The sequence below is a fragment of the Carcharhinus amblyrhynchos genome, chromosome 1 (assembly GCF_965287045.1).
Source record: "Carcharhinus amblyrhynchos chromosome 1, sCarAmb.v2.hapA, whole genome shotgun sequence".
In the NCBI taxonomy this organism is placed as follows: domain Eukaryota; kingdom Metazoa; phylum Chordata; class Chondrichthyes; order Carcharhiniformes; family Carcharhinidae; genus Carcharhinus; species Carcharhinus amblyrhynchos.
The window spans coordinates 23,491,678-23,505,758 of record NC_137324.1 but is presented as its reverse complement, the minus strand read 5'-3'; the positions used below and the strand labels follow the sequence as shown (position 1 = coordinate 23,505,758).

General features: G+C 45.3%; 1 protein-coding gene across 5 annotated transcripts in view; it reads right to left on the bottom strand.

Annotated features, from left to right (window-relative positions):
- The window catches only part of reep1 (receptor accessory protein 1), an 82,919-nt gene extending 70,758 nt beyond the window's left edge, over window positions 1-12,161 (bottom strand). The window contains exon 1 of one of the 5 annotated variants that reach the window (XM_080198190.1): window positions 12,047-12,161. In XM_080198190.1, coding sequence (XP_080054316.1) covers window positions 12,047-12,159 — 113 coding nt within the window. In that variant the 5' untranslated portion in view covers window positions 12,160-12,161. The remainder of the gene's footprint in view (window positions 1-12,046) is intronic. The other 4 variants (XM_080198013.1, XM_080197941.1, XM_080198160.1 and 1 more) reach the window with 4 other exon arrangements.
- Between the last annotated feature and the right edge of the window lie 1,920 nt (window positions 12,162-14,081).

The window sequence follows — 14,081 nt, the reverse complement described above, 5'->3', positions numbered from 1 at the left end:
AATGTTTGCCCATTCAGTTAACCTTTTTGTATCCCTTTGCAGAGGTTTTAGGTCCTCTTCACAACAGTGAACAGTGGTGTCAAATGTTAAAGACACAGTGGCTGCAGGGAGCAGGATTTCCTTGGAAGGAGGGTAGATGAGTGGGTACAATTTATTAAAATAATACAGTGCTTGCACTTCTTGTTAGCTAAATGTTACAGAACTCTGCTTCCCTTTTTTTCAGCATTGTACTGGGATGAGCCATGAGCCTGATCATTCCTAGGAGACAAGGAAGGCTTTTCCTTTCCTTTAGACATTATCAAACCATTTTTTTTTAGATTTGTTTTAAGTTTACCATTATTTAGTCCATTAAACAACTTAAAGGTATGGTAGTACAGTGCACATGTGACTGTATAAATGATCCAGAGACCTGGGCTCAGAATCCAGGTGAAATTAGAACTAGGGGGCATAGCCTCAAAATAAGGGAGAGCAGATTTAGGACTGAGTCAAGGAGGATTTCTTCACCCAAAGGGTTGTTAATCTGTGGAATTCCCTGTCCAGTTGAGGCTACCTCATTGAATGTTTTTTTAAGTCAAAGATATTTTTGAACAGTAAAGGAATTAAGGGTTATGGTGAGTGGGTGGATAAGTGGAACCGAGACAACAAAAAAATCAGCCATGATCTTATTGAATGGCGGAGCTGGCTCAAGAGGCCAGATGGCCTACTCCTGCTCTTAGTTCTTATGTTCTTAATCTGCCAGAGAAGCTGGGCAATTTAAATCCAATTCATTAAAGAAATCTAGAATTTAAAAATATTAATAATGGTGACTTGGAAACTTCCATAACTTCATTACAGTGTTAATGTAAACCGACTTGTGACACTAATAAATGAACTTAAATTGAGATTGCAATAAAAGTATCTGGTTCACTGGTGTCCAATGGGGGAAAATTACCTGGATACTTTGTTCCAGGAGGTGGCCACATTCCTTGGGATAAGGTCTTCTGATTGGGAACAGAGAATGTGACTGCGAATGAAGCAGGTAAGGGGATCACAAGGGTACAGGTGGAGGAGCCTAAGCCTTTGGAATTCTCCGCTCAGGGCTGAAGAGGAAGGATCCAGTGGTTGAGGTCCACACAGGCATTAATGACATTTGGAGAACGAGAAAAGAAGTTCTGCTGAATTAATATGAGCAGCTAGGGGCTAAATTAGAAAGTGGAAGCTCAAAGCAATAACTTTTGGATTACTACCTAAATTTCCATAGGGTAAATAAGACTAGAGAGTTAAATGGGTAGTTCAGAGATTAGTGTGGGAGAGATGGGTTTCAATTCAGGGGCACCTGTATTGGGGAAAGTGGGAGCTGGGACGGTCTTCATCTGAACTGTGCTGGAACCAGTGTTTCTGACGAGTAATACAGCTAGGGCTTTAAACTAAATAGTAGGGGCAAGGGATCAAGTGAGGGAATATCTGATAATTTGAATAGAGAAAACAAAGTAAGAGAGCAAGGTAAGAATAAGGGAAATTATAATCAGAGTGTGGCAAAAGATCCTACATGGCAGACTGGTACAAAAACTAAAATCACATGGGATTCAAGGTGGGCTGGCTAGATGGATATAGAACTGGCTTGGTTATAGGATAGAGAGTATCATTAGAAAGGTATTTTTCAGAATGGAGATCTGTAGTTAGTGGTGTTCCACAGGGATCAGTGCTGGGACCTCTGTCGTTTGTAGTATATATAAATGATCTGGAGGGAAATGTAGGTGGCCCGATTAGTAAGTTTGCGGATGACACGAAGATTGGAGGAATTGCTGATAGTATCGGGGATTGTCAGAGGATACAACAGGATATGGATTGGAGACTTGGAGAAACTCAAAATAGCAGATTGAGTTTAATCCAGGCAAATGTGAGGTGATGCATTTTGGAGGATCAAATTTAGGTATGAATTTTGCCATAAATGGCAGAAGCCTTGGGAATACTAACATACAGAGGGATCTGGGTGTGCAGGTCCACAGTTTCATAAAAGTGGCAACAAAGCTGGCCAAGTGATTAAGAAGGCATGCTTGCCTTCATCAGCCAGGGCACAGGGTATAAGAGTTGGGAAATCATGTTGCAGTTTTGTAAAAACCTTGGTTAGGGTGCATTCGGAATATTGTGTGCAGTTCTGGTCACCACATTATCAGAAGGGCATGGAAACTTTGGAGAGAGCGCGAAGAAGGTTCACCAGGATGTTGCCTGGTATTGAGGGTGTTGGCTATGAGGAGAAATTGAATAAACTAAGATTGTTTTCACTGGAAAGATGGAGGCTGAGGGGAGATCTGATAGAAGACTACAAAATTATGACAGGCATAGCTTCCTGATAGTCGGAGGCTTTGTCCAAGGGTTGGAAATGTCAATTACAAGGGGGCACAGGTTCAAGATGAGAGGGGGAAAGTTTAAGCGAGATGTATAGGGGAAGTTTTTCATGCAGAGAGTGGTGGGTGCCTGGAACGCGCTGCCCAAGAAGATGATGGAAGCAGGTACGATAGCAACATTTAAGAGGCATCTGGATGGGTGCATGAAGGGAGAGAATAGAGGGATATGGACCGAGTAAGGGGAGAAGTTTCTCATGATCGGCACAGGCTTGGAGGGCCGAAGGGCCTGTTCCTGTGCTATACTTTTCTTTGTTCTTTGTTCTTCATCAACATCCTGGGAGTTACCATGACCAAAAACTAAACTGGACTAGCCATATAAATACCATGCCTGCATGAGCAGATCAGAGACTAGAAATCTGGTGCTAAGTAACTCACCTCCTGACTCCATCTACAAGGCACAAGTTAGGAGAGTGATGGAATACCCCCCATTTGTCTGGATGAATGCAGCTCCAACAACACTCAAGAAGCTTGACAATATGTAGGACAAATCAGCCTGCTTGATTGGCTCCCCATCCACAAACACATCCACTGCCAACACAGAGTTGCAGCACTGTGCACCATCTACAAGATGCACTGCAGAAAATCACCAAGGCCTCTTAGGCAGCAGCTCCCAAGCTCCCAACCACTACCATATACGACAAAAGCAACAGATACCTCGAAACATCCTGATCTGCAAGTTCCCCTCCAAGTCACTCACCATCCTGATTTAGAAATATATCACCGTTCCTGCATTGTAGTTGGGTAAAATCCTGGAACTCCCTCCCTAACAGCACTGTGAGTGTACCTACACCACGTGGACAGCAGCAATTCAAGAAGGCAGCTTGCCATACCTTCTCAAGGTCAATTAGAGATGGGCAATAAATAAATGCTAGCCCAGCGAGCATTTGTAAACAAATTTTTAAAATGCTAAAATTCCATAACTCAGAAGGGGTGGGACCCAAAGCAGTAGGGAAACAGAAGAGAAGGTTGAGGACAGCACACAAGTTAAATAGAGCACATTAAATAGTAAAGGCAGTGTCAGTAATCCTAGTACTAGACAGGTCAGGCAAGGGCAATGCAGAGAGCAATGGAAGTCCAGATTAAATTGCATTTATTTCAATGCAGGAGGCCTGGCGGGCATGGCAGATGAACTCAGGACATGGATGGGTAGGTGGGACTGGGACATTATAGCAATTACTGAAACATGGTTAAGGGAGGGACAAACTGACAGCTCAATGTTTCAGGGTACAGATGCCATAGGAAAGATGGAACAGGAGGTACGAGAGGAGGGGGGAGTTGCATTTTTGATAGGGAGAACATCATGGCTGTACTGAGGGTTTGCCCAATGAGTCTATATGGGTAGAACTGAGAAATAAGGAGGGGGAGATCACTTTGTCAGGATTGTACTATAGGCCCCCGAATAGTCCGCAGGAAATTGAGGAGCAAATATGTATGGAGATTACAGATATTTCCAAGAAAAATAGGGTGGTAATAGTAGGGAATTTTAACTTTCCAAACATTAACTGGAACAGCCAGTATTAGGGGCTTGGATGGAGAGAAATTTGTTGAGTGTATTCAGGAGGAATTTCTCATTCAGTATGTGGAAGACCTGACTGAGAGGGGGCAAAACATGATCTCCTCTTGAGAAGTAACGAAGGGAAGATGAAAGAAGTGTTAGTGAGGGATCACTTTGGGACCAGTGACCATAATTCTATTAGTTTTAAGATAGCTATGGAGAATGATAGGTCTGGCCCAAAAGTTAAAATTCTAAATTGGGGCAAGGCCAATTTTGATGGTACCAGGCAGGAACTTTCAACAATTAATTGGGGGAGTTTGTGGGAAGGCAAAGGGACATCTGGTAAGTGAGAGGATTTCAAATGTGTGTTAACTAGAATTCAGGATAAGCACACTCCTTTTAAAGTGAAAGGCAAGGCTGGTAGAAATGGGGAACCCTGGCTGACTGGGGATATTGAGGCCTTGGTCAAGAAGGAGAAGGAGGCACATGACATGCAAAGGCAGCTAGGATCAAGTGGAAGATTAGAGAAGATTATAGAGGGTGTCGGAGTAGAGTTAAGAGAGAAATAGGAGGGCAAAAAAAGGTAATGAGATTACTTTGGTAGATAAGGCAAAGAAGAATCCAAAGAGCTTCTACAAAAACATAAAGGGCAAAACGGTAACTAGGGAGATAATAGGGCCTCTTAAGGATCAACAAGGTCATCTACATGTGGACCATAAGAGATGGGTGAGATCCTAAGTGAATATTTCTCATCAGTTTTACTATTGAGAAAGGCATGGATGTTAGGGAACTTGGGAAATAAATAATGATGGCTTGAGGAGTTTACAGAGAAGGAGGTGCTGGAAATCTTAAAGCGTATCAAGGTAGATAAATCCCTGGGACCTGATGAAGTGTATCCAGGACACTGTGGGAGGCCAGGTAGGAAATTGCGGGTTCCCTAGCAGAGATATTTGAATCATCGACAGCCACAGGTGAGATGTCTGAGGACTGCAGAGAGGCAAATGTTGTGTCTTAGTTTAAGAACGGCTGCAGGGAAAACCCTGCGAACTACAGGCCAATGAGCCTAACATCTGTACTGGATAAGCTGTTAGAAGGTATTCTGAAAGACAAGATCTACAAGCATTTAAAGAGGCAAGGAATGATTAGGGACAGTCAGCATGGTTTGTGAATGGAAAATCATGTCTCATGAAGTTGACAGAGTTTTTTGAAGGGATAACCAAGAAGGTAGACGAGGGCAGTACAGTCTAGTTTGGGGGCATTTAAGAGGTCTGTGGATAGGTTTATGGACGAAAAGGGATTGGTTTAGGTTAGTGGGTCATTGTTGTTGTTTTTTTTTTAACTGGTCGGCGCAACATCGTGGGCCGAAGGGCCTGTTCTGCGCTGTAATGTTCTATGTTCTATGTTCTATGTACATGGACTTTAGCAAGGCCTCTGACAAGGCATTGTGTGGTAGATTGTTGCATAAGGCTAAATCTCACAGGATCCAGGGTGAGATAGCCAATTGGATACAAAATTGGCTTGACAACAGAAGACAAGAGGGTGGTTGTAGAGGGTTGGAGGCCTGTGACCAGCGGTGTACCTCAGGGATCGGTGCTGGGTCCGCCTTTACTTGTCATTTACATTAATGATTTGGAAGAGAACTTAGGAGGGATGGTTAGTAAGTTTGCAGATAACACCAAGATTGGTGACATAATGGACAGTGAAGAAGGTTATCTGTGATTCCAACGGGATCTTGATCAATTGGGCCAGTGAGCTGATGAATGGCAAATGGAGTTTAATTTAGATAAATGTGAGGTGATGCATTTTGCTAGATTGAACCAGGGCAGGACTTGCTCAGTTAAAGGTATGGCATTGGGAGAGTTATAGAACAAAGAGATCTAGAGGTACATGTTCATAGCTCCTTGAAAGTGGAGTCACGGGTGGACAGAGTGGTGAAGAAGGCATTCAGCGTGCTTGGTTTCATCGGTCAGAACATTGAATACAGGAGTTGCGTCGCCTTGTTGAAGTTGTACAAGATGTTGGTAAGGCCACACTCGGAATACTGTGTTCAGTTCCGGTCACACTAGAAAGGATATTATTAAATCAGAAAGAGTGCATAAAAGATTTACTAAGATGCTACTGGGACTTGATGGTTTGAGTTAAAGGAGATCCTGGATAGACTGGGACTTTTTTCTCTGCAGCGTAGGAGACTTACGGGTGGTCTTATAGAGGTCAATAAAATAATGAGGGGCATAGATCAACAAAATAATCAATATCATTCCCCTAAGGTAGGGGACCCTAAAACTAAAGGGCACAGGTTTAAGGTGAGAGGGGAGAGATACAAAAGGGGCCAGAGGGGCAATTTTTTCATACAAAGGGTGGTGAGTGTTTGGAACGAACTGCCAGAAGTAGTAGTAGAGGCAGGTACAATTTTGTCTTTTAAACAGCATTTAGACAGGTACATGATTAAGATTGGTATAGAGGAATATGGGCCAAATGTGGGCATTTGGGAGTAGCTTAATCGTAAAAACTGCTGACATGGGTAACTTGGGCCGAAGAACCTGTTTCCATGCTGTAAATCTCCATGACTCTATGAGAATGGTCAAACAGGAATGAGACATGGCACCTTCTGGGCAGAACCACACTAGGAAACTGAGAGAGAGTAATAGGCCCCAAATTAAATGATTTGAATCCTGTTCCAAACCTACATGTAAGTGGGGTGGGTTTGGGACCTATCTGCGGTAAGTGATTAAATTGAACGAAGAGTGAGCATGTTCAGAACAAATCTGAATCCCAGCACTAGAAGGCAGCACAGATAATATTGGTTTGGCATTATCCTGGACTATCGTTACTGGTGACCCCCAGTCTTCCATCCATAGAATCAGAATACTTACAATGCAGAAGGAGGCTATTTGGCCCATCGAGTCTGCACCAACAACAATCCCACCCAAGCCCACATACTTACCCACTAATTCCTCTAACCTATGCATCCTGGGACACTAAGGGGCATGGCCAATTCACCTAACCCACATATCTTTGGACTGTGAGAGGAAACCAGAGCACCCAGAGGAAACCTACATAGACACAGTAAGAATGCGTAAACTCCACACTGAAAGTAACCCAAGCTGAGAATCAAACTGGTTCCTGGAGCTGTGAGGCAGCAGTGCTAATCACTGTGCCACTGTGCTGCCCAACAGGGGGCATCCTTCCTACGGTATCGATTCCACCACCCCCCAATCTGTGTCCCTTCCCCCGGGATGTGCAGTGAACAAGCTGCAGCCAGTGTCCCTGCTAGTGCCTGGGGCAATGTGAAATTCAGGGGGTACAGTGCCCGGATAGAACGTTACGACTATCCACGCCAGCCAGATTTTCCCATCCTGCTGCAATGACCGGAGATCTGGCTGGGCGCCAAACTCTCCAATTTCACTGTGGCAGGAGGAGCGTGGCGTGAACGGCCGGTAAGATTGCACCCACTGTGTCTCAACTGAGACCCCCCCCCCCTGCACCTGCACCTGAACTTCAGTTATCTGCAGAGAGAGGGAGAAATCTAGGCGGGGGGTTGGGGGGAATGGCTTCTCAGCCTTTTGGCTAAAATCAAGCCCAGGATCAGGTGCCAAAAGAAAAAAATGCTGGAAAATCTCTGCCATCTGGTAGCGTATTTAAGGAGAGAAAAGAGCTGACGTTTCCAGTCTAGACCAGGATCAGGTCCAATGCCTTATCTTGTCAGCATGGATCTTGTTTGTCTGTCTTGTGGGGAGGCTGACTTCGGTTTAATTTGAATTGTTTTTTGGAGCAAGCCAGGAGATGGGCTTGCCCTGTCCACTCTGTGCGTTGGATTTGTGATAATAAGAATGGGGAAGAGCACTATAAACTGGTTTACACGAAGTCCTCTGTTTTGTCTCGAACCACGATGGGAGAGCGGGGTAGCGCAGCAACAGTGAAAGATTCTGCCTGGACAGTTCATACTCCTCAGACGCAACGCCCTATGTCTGTGCTGCCCAGACGCCACACGCAGGACACTTGGTCTCTCTTTACTGTATTTGGTATTCCTGTCCACTGACAGCAAGACAATCCATTAATGCAGCTTCGGCTGCGATTTTTCCTGATTGAATCCACCCCCCTCCCCCAAACCCCTTCAACTCCGAGCCGGACAAATACTATCATCAGTCATTGTTAGAATATACTTGAAAGAATAGTTTTGTTTTTAAATCGGGGCGTTTATTTTGGATGACTGATTGGTTCAGGGAACAAGGATAGGGTGAAAACGGCTGAGTCAGCAGCAATCGCCGAGAGATGCTGGAATAATCGGGGTGGGGGGGGGCGACTGCAACCTTCAATCCCCTCACATTGGGGGACTCTCTCCATCTCACATCCTTCCTTTGTTTCAACAAGGCATGCCGGTGAAACTTGTTTTAAAAAAAACTTATTGGATATTGTGATACACCCACAGCGCGCATAGCAACAGATAGAATCGCAGGAAGAGGGGCTGTGTAATACATATTGCACACGCTGCAGGGTATAAATGGCAGAATTTTGCAGTACAAGAGGGGGAAATCGCGCTGTTTTTTATTGGGAGAGGTTGCTGCAGTTTGGCTCATGAGTTCTGCCAGCTGCAGTTCCTGGAGACTCATTTTCAACACACGTTGTAGATAAACTTCTTTGCCTTGCAGTTACTTTGCTTCTTGTGGGTCCAGCCGTAACTTATGACCCTGGTCTACAATTCATGAGCTGAAGTAATGGGGTCAATGGACACTCTGTCCATTCAGCCCATCTCATCAATGCCTACACTCAGAGACAGATACCAATTTGGCCAGGCTAAAATTGCCCCTTAGTGTCCTGGGATGTGTAAATTAGAGGGATTAGCGGGTTAATGTGTAGGGATATGGAGATAGGGCCTGGGTGGGATTGTGGTTGGTGCAGACTCAATGGGCTGAAGGGCCAGTTTCTGCACTGTAACGTTCTACGTTCTGTAGATATTCAATTAGTTCCATACCCCTTTAATTGACTCTTGCTCAAATATTTTTCCATTTTCCTTTTAGGTACATAACCTGTTTTATTCAGTGGCTGGAACTGTGGCTCATCCCAGAGGTTGTTTTTTTTTGAAAGTTTGTCTATTAGTGTTACAAGTAGGCTTACATTAACGCTGCAATGAAGTTACTGTGAAAATTCCTGAATCGCCACACTCCGGCGCCTGTTCGGTTACACTGAGCGAGAATTTTAGCATGGCCAATGCACCTAACCAGCATGTCTTTCAGACTGTGGGAGGAAACCGGAGCACCCAGAGGAAACCCACGCAGACATGGGGAGAAGGTGCAGACTCCGCACAGCCAGTTACCCAAGCTGGGAATCGATCCCGGGTCCCTAGTATTGTAATGTAGCAGTGTTAACCGCTATGACACCGTGCCATGCTAATGACGGTTTGTCCAAATCTGACGCTGAAGAGGGGCCTGGTATGTTTGGGCTGTGTCAGATGTGTTTCGATGTTGTCAGGAGCTTATATATTGGGCTGCAGGTCTGCTTTTAGCTGTGCTAGTTAGGGTCTGATGTGTTTGCATTAAATCAAGGCCTGACTTTATTGCTTTATTGGGCTCTGTTAGGGTCTGGTGCGTTTGGGCTATACTAGGGACTGGATTATTTGAGCTGAGTCAGAGTCTGGTTTGTTTGGCTTGGATCAGCACCTTCTGTTTTTGAGTTGTGTTAAGGCCTAGTTTATTTGAGCTTTGTCAGAGCCTGATATGTTTGGATTAAGTCATGGCCTAGTTTGTTTGGGCTGTGTCAAGGCCTGGTGTGTTTGGACTATGTTGAGGAATGTTATGTTTGGGCTCTGTCAGTATCTAGTATGTTTATGTTGAGGCCTGGTTTAGTAGAGCTAAGCTTGGGCCTGTTGTGTATGGATTGAGTTTGGGCCTGGTTTAATTGGGCTGTATCAGGGCCTGGTGTATTTGGACTATGTTGAGGCCTGGTTTAGTTGAGTTGTACTTGGGCCTGTTGTGTTTGGATTGAGTCAAGGCCTGGTTTATTTGGGCTGTGTCAGGGCCTGGGTTATTTGGGCTCAGGGCCTGGTGTATTTGGACTATGTTGAGGCCTGTTTCATTGAGCTGTGCTTGGGCCAGATTTATTTGGGCTGTATCAGGGCCTATGGTTTAGAGGCTGTGTCAGACCCTGGTGTATTTGAACTATGTTGAGGCCTGGTTTAGCTGAGTTGTGCTTGGTGTGTTTGGATTGAGACAGGGCCTGGTTTATTTGGGTTGAGTCAGGGCCTATTGTGTTAGGGCTGTATCATGGTCTGGTGTTTAGACTGTCTCAGGGCCTGGTTTGTTTGGACTGTGCCAACAGGTTCTTTTTTCCCCAAATATCAGATTCAATTTTTAGTGCAAAAAAATGCAGATCCATAAAAAAGTGTTTAAGGTTGCCAACTCTCCAGATCGGTCCTAGCTGAATCTCCAGGAATTGGGAGAAAAATGGTAGGCTTCCTAGAAATAAAAGTCATTCCCCCCCTCAATTTCTTTAAACATTTGCGTTTGCTGGTTCTAGAAGTATGAAAGCCGGAGGGAAAAGGCCATTTATTGGGTGATGCAGTTGGATACAGCTGATGAAATCCCCAGAGTTGGCAAACCTTGGGCACAGAGGGAGTGATGATGAGGAGATGCCATAGGGATCCAGAGGGGGTGGTCAGACATTGTCCGGGGTGGGGGGGTTAAAAAGTTGGGTTAAAATTTCAGGTCAGTAATCTTTGGTTAAAGCCACTGCTGATCTCATTGAATTGTTGGGGATCCTCCCCTACCTTTCTGTAACTGTTTTTTTCCAGTGGGAGCCGCAGATCAGTGTTCCTGCTCACTCTGCAAGGTACCACAAGGCAAATTGTTGCTTTAATCGACACAAAATGCAAAAAAGAACAAGGGGGGGGGGAGCCAGAATAGGCTGAGCTTTCATTCCCTCAAGGACAATCGCAGTAAAATCAATCCCCCACTGTCTGCATGCGACCCATTTATTGCACGGATGTGACACCCATTCGCCAAAGAACAAAAGACCCCCTGAAATGTCCCTTTGTAAATGAAGCGATAAGGCTCGACTGAGAGCAGGAATGAGCCACATTTCACCCGTTCCCTCTTTGCAGGAAGAGAGCAAACAATTATCATTCTTTTGTTTATAAAGTGGTTTTAAAGAAGAAACACACACACACACACAGTTTGTCTCGTCCCCTCCTCATCTCCAACCTGCCCTGTAGGTATGACAGGCTGAATTGCGAACCTCGACAACAAGGCCGCCTCTAACAGCTGCTGCTCTGACCCCGGGGTCGCATAGCCCAGCAGCTCCGGTGTGAAACCCGATCAGGATCAGGCTAATTATAAAACCGTTTAATGCAAGCGGAGCGAGAGCAACAACTTGTGATCTGCCTTGATCTTGACTGTAAGACTGAGGGGTGAGGGAGCTTCCCTGCAATGTTAAAAGAGAGCAGCAATTTCAATTTCACCTCTCCTTCGGCCTCTCTCCCCTTTAATGCAGGCACTGGCTCCCTCCCTCCCTCCACACATACACACCCATCGACATTCATATTTCCAATCCTGAGTGTACGGTAAATGAAAGAAATCTCAAAGCTGCAGTGACTAGTACTGCAGATCAGTGACTAGTCCAGTATATATGATTGCCATGATGTGGACAGCACTGTACTAGTATACTACTAGTATAGTATACACCATAGACTAGTGCTCTCATTCTGGGCACCCTCAACCTGCAGACTGTCCTTGGCTTGCTGCGACCCACCCAAACCTCACCAGTGATGACAACAATATCCAGAATTATTTTTAGGACCCTGGGATGTTTATCTCGGCAAATGGTTTAGGGGCAGCACATGCATGATACCAATTTTTAATGTCATTTATATATATATGTAATTACAAGAAATACAGCCCAGACTGACACATGTATCGCAAGCCACACAAGAGATCATTGCTTTCTTTTAAAGGGAGAGAGAAAGAGATACATTTTAGCTGATGTAGGGTTGGTTATCGTATTTTAAGTGGAGGATTTAAGAGAGCGGCGTTTACCGAGCCGTTCACAGGCACGTTTCCTTTGACAGCTGCACTGTCCAAGAATTTACAGGTTGAGAAAAGATAAGCGCTAAAATGTACATATGCTATAATAAGAAAAAGAATAAGACACCTTAAAATCCTGCAATACTCACACGACTAATCTAGAGATGATCCATGACACCATGGCGGTTGTAAGAGGGTTGTTTGTCTGAAAAAAAAAGCGAGGGAGGAGTTTCTCACTCGAACGGAACCAGGACTCAACCATTCGCCTGTTTCGTCAGCGCCTCCGTCAAGTGCGAGTGAGTGGAGAGTCTCGCTTCACATTGCCTCCTCTCCTTCACATCCCCTCCCCTGGACACACTGCAACTCTGAGCCGCAGTGAGCTGGACAGTCTGTACACACGGCCACTATTAGCGTCACAAGTAGGCTTGCATTAACACTGCAATGAAGCTACTGTGAAAATGCCCCAGACGCCACACTTGGCTTGTTCAAGTACACTGAGGGAGAATTTAGCATGGTCAATGCACATCTTTCGGACTGTGGGAGGTAACCGGAGCGCCCGGAGGAAACCCCACGCAGACACAGGAAGAATGTGCACACTCGAACCCAGGTCCCAGGTGCTGTGAGGCAGCAGTGCTAACCACTGTGCCACCGTGACACCCCCATGTCACCCTGTTGCTGCTGCACAAAGCGAAACAGGGTGAATGCGCTAGCATGTTGCATCTAACCCCCTTCCCACCCACTCCCTGGAAACTGTTGCACCCAGAGGAAACCCATGCAGACATGGGGAGAACGTGCAGGCTCTGCACAGACAGTGACCCAAGGCCAGGATCCTCGCAGTGTGGTTCAACTGGAACAAATTATGAAGTTCTCCATCTACATGTCAGGTACATTGTCCCTTAGTGTCAAAGGTTTATGGGGATAGGGCCTGAGTGAGATTGTTGTTGGTGCAGGTTTGATGGATCGAATGACCTCCTTCTGCACTGCAGGGAATCTATGCTTCTATGATTACATTCCAGATCTTAACCACCCTGTGGCCTCTCGTGAAGATATGGGGGGGTGGGGGGGGGGGGGGGCTGGTGGGAGAGAGATAAAATTGAGAAAAAAGGGGGAAACGGGGAGAAAAGATAAAGTAAGAAAAGAAAACCTCTCTCCCACCCATTCCCCCCACATCTTCATCTGTCACAGTTTACCCTCTGATTTCAGCCTTTCTGCCGTTTGTCCATTCATAATCCTTTATTCTCTCTACGGACTGCCATTAGCAGCCTTTCCCCTTGTTTTTGTGGCTATGACTCATCTTTCATTCTCTCAGCCTGCAGTATACACATCTCCCACTTTCTATGCTTTTTAGCTTTGACAACAGGTCATCTGAACTCAAAACATCAGCACTTTTCTCTCCTTACAGAAGCTGCCAGACCTGCTGAGGTTTTCCAGTATTTTCTCTTTTGTTTTTTTCCCTATCTACTCTGTCCCTCATGATTTTGACCTCTATCAAATCTTCTTAGAACTTCTCAGCTTCAAGGAAAACCGTCCCAATCAATTAGTCCCAAATTTCTCCAATCTATCCAGATAACCGAAGGTCCTCATCCCTGGAGCTATTCTTGTGGGACCTTTTCTGCACCCTCTCTAATACCCTCACATGGTGCCTAGAACTGGACACAATTCTCCAGTTAAGACCATACAATGCAATGTTAACATCTTTCCTCTTGTACGCTCTGCCCCTATTAATAAAGCCCATATCCACACCTACTGTATCTGTTATCTATATGATAGAAGTGGACTGGACTGTGAACCTCTGGATGTTGCTGTTAGTGTTTGTGTAATGTGTGATACATGTATAAGAACATAAGAACATAAGAAATAGGAGCAGGAGTAGGCCATCTAGCCCTTCGAGCCTGCCCCGCCATTCAATAAGATCATGGCTGATCTGTCGCTGCTCAGTTCCACTTTCCCGCTTTCTCCCCATAACCCTTAATCCCCTCTCTTATCAAAAACCCATCAACCCACGTCTTAAAAATATTTAGCGAGGCAGCCTCCACCACTTCAACGGGCAGAGAATTCCAGAGATTCACCACCCTTTGAGTGAAGAAGTTCCTCCTCAACTCCGTTCTAAACCGCCCCCCTTTTATCTTGAGGCTGTGCCCCCTAGTCCTACTGTCTTTTTTGAGCGGGAAGAGTCTCTCCACC